At 46.6% G+C, this 6927-nt stretch overlaps 2 protein-coding genes across 2 annotated transcripts in view; one reads left to right on the top strand and one right to left on the bottom strand.

Moving 5' to 3' along the window:
• Positions 1-726: 726 nt before the first annotated feature.
• Positions 727-1688, top strand: SARC_02954 (hypothetical protein; the record flags this gene model as incomplete). The annotated part of the gene is made up of 2 exons (XM_014303270.1): positions 727-777; positions 1098-1688. The coding sequence occupies 2 exons, from the start codon at positions 727-729 to the stop codon at positions 1686-1688; spliced, it is 642 nt and encodes a 213-aa protein (XP_014158745.1).
• A 1816-nt stretch (positions 1689-3504) lies between these two features.
• The window catches only part of SARC_02955 (hypothetical protein), a gene marked incomplete at its 5' end in the record, with an annotated part of 6608 nt that continues 3185 nt past the window's right edge, over positions 3505-6927 (bottom strand). The window contains 3 exons of the mRNA XM_014303271.1: positions 3505-5257; positions 5798-5905; positions 6314-6703. Coding sequence (XP_014158746.1) covers positions 4502-5257; positions 5798-5905; positions 6314-6703 — 1254 coding nt within the window. The 3' untranslated portion in view covers positions 3505-4501. The remainder of the gene's footprint in view (positions 5258-5797; positions 5906-6313; positions 6704-6927) is intronic.

The raw sequence follows: 6927 nt of genomic DNA on the forward strand, positions 1-6927 counted from the left end.
TCGGAATGTATTACTCCATAGATGGAGCTGTTATATACAGCCACTAGAATGTAGCTGTCTAATGAAAGTTTCTTGGAAAAAAAATAAAACCCATCTGTACAGAATAGTAAATTCACAATTCTTGAATTCTGACCATCTGACAATCTGTCCATCTCACACTCACAGAACTGAAACACCCGAACAACTTTAACTGAAGATGCATTGTCTCGTAGAGAGTAGAGACTACACGGCGCCAGAAACTATTAAAAACCTATTTTATCATTATTCGATAAAGGAAGTTTTAGTACTTGTTCTAGATGGATAGTTGAAAATGAAACTAATTAGAATAGTAGTTACTTTAAATATATGCCGTGCTACTGTCCTGTGCAGTACATGTTAATTCGTATAACGAGAAAGATCTTAGGATATCTGAGAGGGGTAGTTATTTTGCCCAAATATTCCATCCCCGACGTGCAGCATGCGTGGATTGCACTAAAAACTGTGCCAAATGCACCAAGAGAATATCAGACGGCAAAGGAAATAATGTAGCTACTACCGAAGTTATGGATTGTAAAAATAATGGCATCAGTGTACGAAATGTTATCAACGCTACTTGGTTATACAAGGACAAGAGAAAAGAATTCGGTCCCAAATAATCGTTCACCGAGTGCGATAAAATGCGATGGAGACATCTTAGAAGGTGATTTCACAGTATCCAGTTTACCTTAAATCTCCCTATACGAGTTCATGACAGACAATTTGGAGGCATCTCCGACAGGGAAATTAGAACGACGAGTGGTGTGGTGGTACCAATGGTTTTTACAAAGACAAAAGCAGTTTATGTGAAATGGAACTTTCAATTGGTTATAAGAACTGTAATTCAAAGCTGTCAACCTGTACCGAGCAAGTCAGTGGAGCGCTGTAATGACTATGATTTGCAACCTAAAGTAGAGTGTTGTCCAGACGGTCAAGCAGCGTGAGAGTGCGAGGACTATCCGCTTATAGACGGCTGTCACGAGTGTACCTGTTGCACACCAAACAGCCAAGTGAACCATCAACCAGTGACATTCAGTCGGTGGAGTGCTTGCTGATGGGGGTACTTTTCACTATACCTGAAGAAGAGTGCTGTCCTGAAGGCTCAAGTAAAGTGCGAGGAGTGTCCGCTTCTGGATGATTGTGACGAGAGTATGTATCTGCTGCACAGCAAACAGTCAAATGAACCATCAACCTGTGACGAACAATCGGTGGAGTGCTCTGATGGTGACGTTTTGCTACTTAAAAAAGAATGCTGTCCTGAGGTCAAGGAAATTGCGAGAGGTATCCGCTTCTGGATGGTTGTGAAATATTCGTGCTGTAATACTGATGCCCCATCTCCCGACCCCACCCCAAAACCAACCAAGTCTCCAGAGTCAACATCTAAGTCTACGCATAGTGGTACACACAAGCCAGCACCATACGAACCGTACACCCAATCCTACCCCAAAACCCCATCAGCACCATCAGGCCGGTCTTCAAGCTGTGGCAAAGAATCGGTGGATTGCTCTATGTATTATGGCAGCGTTCTGAAACCGAATACGCGGTGCTGCTCTGACGGCCAGGGAAAGTGGGAGGGAATGCCTCTCCTAGACGACTGCGACGAGGATACGTGTTGTCATGCTGTTGAACCATCTTCGGATCCTCCCGAAAACCAACCAAGTCCCCAGGGTTAACACCTAAGCCAACGCCTGACAGCACACCCAAGCCAACACCCAACCGTACACCTAATCCTACCCCAAAACCCACATCAGCACCATCCGGTATGTACTGTGGGCAGAAGAAGTACTACAAATGTAAGTCGTATCACACCTTTTTGAAGTGCTGCGAGAATTCGAACAAGTGCGCTGGCTGGGGAAACTGCAAGTGTGAGTCGACCGAATGTTGCGACGAAACTCACGGTGGATCCAATCCTAACCCGCAGTATACGTACACCGGTGATGTAAGTACATGCTCAGCCAAGTACACCAACAACAAGTGCGAGGACCAGAAGTACATAGAGGGCAAGACGTGCCGTGTACAAGGCTCGCAGAAGTGTGGTCCTGACTACGAGAAGTGCTGGACAAGTCACTACTACGTGGAGGTGACGGGTGACTCGAACAGCAAGTGTAGCCGACGACGGAGAGAGGGCACCCAAATCGCGCGAAGCTGCGCTTAGATATTCATAACTTTAACTTAGCCCTATACACATGCCCTTAAAGGAAATAAATAAAATTCAGAACTATAAACGGACGTGAAACGAGACGGCGGGTTAAAGGAACTCACGAATGCGAGATGCAATATATGAAACGGGTCGGAACAATCGAATAAAAGTCATCATACAATATGCGAGGAGTACTGATTTGAACGTATGCATACACCCACGACCCACGAGGATACATAACAGTAGCCTGCGATGAAGCACTGATATGAACACATGCATATAAATATACACACACCCACAAGGATACATATCAGCAGCCTGCGATGAAGCACTGATATGAGCATATGCATTTAAATATACACTCACCCACAAGAACACATATCAGTAGCCTGCGACGAAGCACTGATATGAACACATGCATATAAATATACACACGTCCACAAGGATACATATCAGCAACCTGCGATGAAGCACTGATATGAGCATATGCATATAAATATACACACACCCACAAGAACACATATCAGTAGCCTGCGATGAAACACTGATTTGAACACATGTATATAAATATACACACACCCACAAGGATACATATCAGCAGCCTGCGATGAAGCACTGATATGAGCATATACATTTAAATATACACACATCCACAAGAACACATATCAGTAGCCTGCGATGAAGCACTGTCATGAAAGTATGCATATAAATATACACTCACTCACAAAAATACAAATTGGTAGCCTCAATCGCCAAGAGGAATATTTAAAACACAGTTAACACAGTTATATAGGATATTCGGGAGGAAATCCAAGCTTCTGTGTCATGTGTTATCTTTAAAAGTAATTGACCAAAAATTGTAGACACTGTAAAACCCTTGTATAGTTTTACCAATGTAAAACCGAGGTATCGAAAATAGTGTGGTTCTTATCAGTTACATATAGTACTGCATTTATTGAGAAGCTTATGACATGACGTCTAGAATCTCGTCCGAGGTGTGATTTATGGTAGTCAACCAATAGGGTGTATTAACAGTTGGGTTTTGGTCTCCTGTTGTGTGCACGTGTGGTTAAGAATTAATAAGCCCCAGAGCACTCACAAGGCCACAACCGCCATCGACGGTGTGCTCGATAGGTTACAGCGCAGGCAACAAGGGAACAGTTCTATACAACCCTGATACCATGGGTAGGGTTTGGAACGTTTTGACACACCGTCTCTCCACAACTGAACACAGAATAGACGCACGCCAGGTAGACGGCAGCACGAAGCGTTGCACATGCGCACACACAAGCGGTAGGTATCAAGGTATACGCGTTAAAATCAGCCCGGATGCCGAAGCATCATGATATCGGCCAAAATGTAGTGCCCACCTTTATTGAGCGTAGTCCAAGTGCAGGTTCAATAACTCAAGCCGACTAGAACAGCACCTAACAGGTCCAGAAGCAATCGGGGCGGAATGGTGGTTCATCAACGTACTGGGTGCTGGGGGAGCGGCAACAACTATATACTGCGAGACCGTCCAGTCAACTCTACTTAGCACTTCTAGACGCACATTAAATTTAAAAGTTGATGTGCAAGAGGGCTTCTCCTCCTCAAACACCCCTGGATGGATATGTAGTCCCGGTGTGCGGGGCTCTACCAGCTCGAAAGCACGGTACATTAGGTTGCCTACACTCAGTGTAAACAGCGTCTGAATGCCTCACAGAGACCTCTAGACCACAGTCGCACGAGTGTGCTTGTTGAATACACACCCGGCTCAGGGATACTGCGGTGCTCTTCCACGTACATACCTGATCCGTATATACAGCGATACAGCTCCCGGGCTCAGGCCGATTTCCACGCGCGTGCGGCGCTTCCTGCACGGCAAAATCTCGGCTGGGCCGCACCCACGGACAGCTATGACGGGTAGTGGGTGTACAACGGGGTTGTCAGGCAGAGACCATCACATCAATTGGCTTGGCACAGAGATGTCCCCTCCTCTACACACACAATTGAACCTCGTCGCACGCAGTAGGGTGGCACTGCTTCTACACCGGCGGCAGAGCCTGCCGTGTACATGAATAGACTGGGGTGTGTGTGTGTGGTACACGCGCAGTGGGGATGGCGGCAGCACTCATACGACTCATCAAGCGAGTGTGAGACCAAGCCTAATCTGGCTGCAGAGGTGTGTCTCCGTTGCGCCGCACGTGCACGTACAAGATATACAAGATAGGCAGTTCAATGAACTGGCATCTCGACAGTGTATCCCCCCATCTTTCACCTCTTCGAACCTTGAGCTGGTTGCAGGCGCGTGACTCAGCTGCGTAGTATGTGGTTGTAAACGGTACGCACTCCAATGCATGGGCTTCAAGAGAGTGTGCACGAACTGATCTTGTCCTCCACCTGAGTCCTGGTGACTCTCCTGTCCTGCTGCGTCTCTTTCTCAACCTGAGTAACCGTGGTACTAGCCTGGGCAACTGTACTACCAGCTTGAGCCGGTGTACTATAAACAGGTTCCTGTGTAACCAGGCTATTCATGTACTCTTTCTTCCTCCTCTTATTCTGGGCGCCGGGTGTAGCCCCCGCACCCACACCCACAGCCACAGTGGAGTGGACTTCGGCATTCTTCCGTTTTCCGCTCACACCAACAACACCAACAACTGTCTCGTTGTCTTGCTTAATTCCTGCGTGATCATACGGCCCACCCTCTAATAAGGGAACCGATGTACCATGATCCACACCCTCCAGCAGCGCCTGTTGTGGGCTATGCCTCCCGTCTGTGGTTCTACATGCCGGACACACCTCGGTGCGCTTGCCCCGGCATATGTAGCAAGTGTCCACTCCACTGGTAGAGGCGGCTATCTGCGCGTGAGATATATACACCGCCTGATATGCCTGCAGATACTCTCTGAAGACCTTCACAACCTGGCCATTCGCATACCTATTGCGCGCGGCAAGTTCGATAGCCGTGCCTACAAACTTGACAGGGCGCCGGTCTACCTCCGCCTCAGAGGGGATCGACATATGCGCTGGTGCGTTCGTATCCGCTCCGTTACTGAGAAGCAGCTCAACAATAGCAGCGTTCTGCTTAAGCACAGCCATGTGCAGTGGCGTAGGCCCCTCCTGCGTGTGGGTGTGTAGAGGGTACCGATAGGTTAAGTATGGGGGACGGTGCGGTGGTATGTAGGTAGTATAGGTGAGCGGGAGACGTTGCAGATAGATACACATGTGGACTTGTGCTGGTCGCGCCCGATGGAAAGTATCAAAAGCTTAATAGGAATATGGCAGGAGGTGGACAACGCCAGGCAGCAAACGCAGTGCATGTGTTCTGAAGAAGTACACGCCAGGATAAACCAGAATACAGATCATCGAGCCAGTGGTAACAGCCCACTCACATGAGAGTATGCAGAAACCATATATGCTCCTAGTAACTCCCACCCACACGGGAATAGCCTGAAACTCTGTATGCTCCAAGTAACATCCCACCCACATAAGAGTATGCAGAAACTCTATATGCTCCATTCCCACCCACATGGGAACAGCCTAAAACCCTGTATGCTCCAAGTAACATCCCACCCACATAAGAGTATGCAGAAACTCTATACGCTCCAATCCCACCCACACGGGAATAGCCTGAAACGTTATATGCTCCTAGTCACTTACCTTCATTTTGCGCACACTGATGTCGACCCCATAATCGATGAGCATCTCCACGACGGCTGCATTGTTCACATTTTTTATTGCGGTATGCAACGGTGCCGTTCCTGACTCCTGGAGAATCCACCGGGAAGAAACGGGCAAAGAAGTGGATACTAGTCAGCTGATATCAACATATACGAATAAAACAGAGATGATAGCCAAACCCCCGGGAAGAAACGAGCAAAGCGTATAATAATCAGCTGATATCAACATATACGAATAAAACAGAGACTTATGTAAGCACAAATGAACAGAATAAATAAGTATCAGCTTATAACCTCATTGAAATGAAAAAAGTACATAATAATCCACATGTATGAATATAAATGAACGAAATACATGATAACCAACTCACATCCTCATTCAACGAACAAAACACATAATAATCACATAAACACAAAATGAACGAAATAAATGATAATCAACCTAATAATCATGACCAAATCAGATCGCTTATACTTGTTCCGCAGAGTCCCCTACCTTGTCTACTATGTTGGGGTCTGCGCCACACTGCAGCAGCACACGCACGATTCTGATTCTGTCGCTCTCTTCGGGGCTGCGTTCGGCTTGGTCCTCTGGTTTCACTTCCAGTGCACCTTCGGCACTATTTATGGGCCCACCTTTGGCCTCGTTTTGCTCGCCACACAGCTTGATAGCCTCCTGTAGCACACTGTACATCGGAATTGACCATCTCTCGCAAGCATCGGCCTCATACGCAATCAGTAGCTGTACCATATCCAGATCACTTGTCTCAACAGCTAGTTGCAGTGGGGAAGTCATACCCTCCCAACGAACCTGAGCGCCTTGCTCAAGCAACACACGGGCGGCCGACACGTGACCCCCGGTGACGGCAAACCGTAGCGGGGAGTACTAGATTGGGACAAATAAGGCCAACTCAGAAAAAAGATTTTGGAGGACGTGTAGTAAGAAAACTATCACGTTTAACAGCCTCAACTGCAGAACAAAGGCTTCTGCGCAAATGGATAATACATAAATATATATATATATATATACCTATACCTATACATATATATATATATATATATATATATATATATATATATATATATATATATATATATATATATATATAT

Source organism: Sphaeroforma arctica, assembly GCF_001186125.1.
Source record: "Sphaeroforma arctica JP610 unplaced genomic scaffold supercont1.141, whole genome shotgun sequence".
Classification (NCBI taxonomy): domain Eukaryota; class Ichthyosporea; order Ichthyophonida; genus Sphaeroforma; species Sphaeroforma arctica.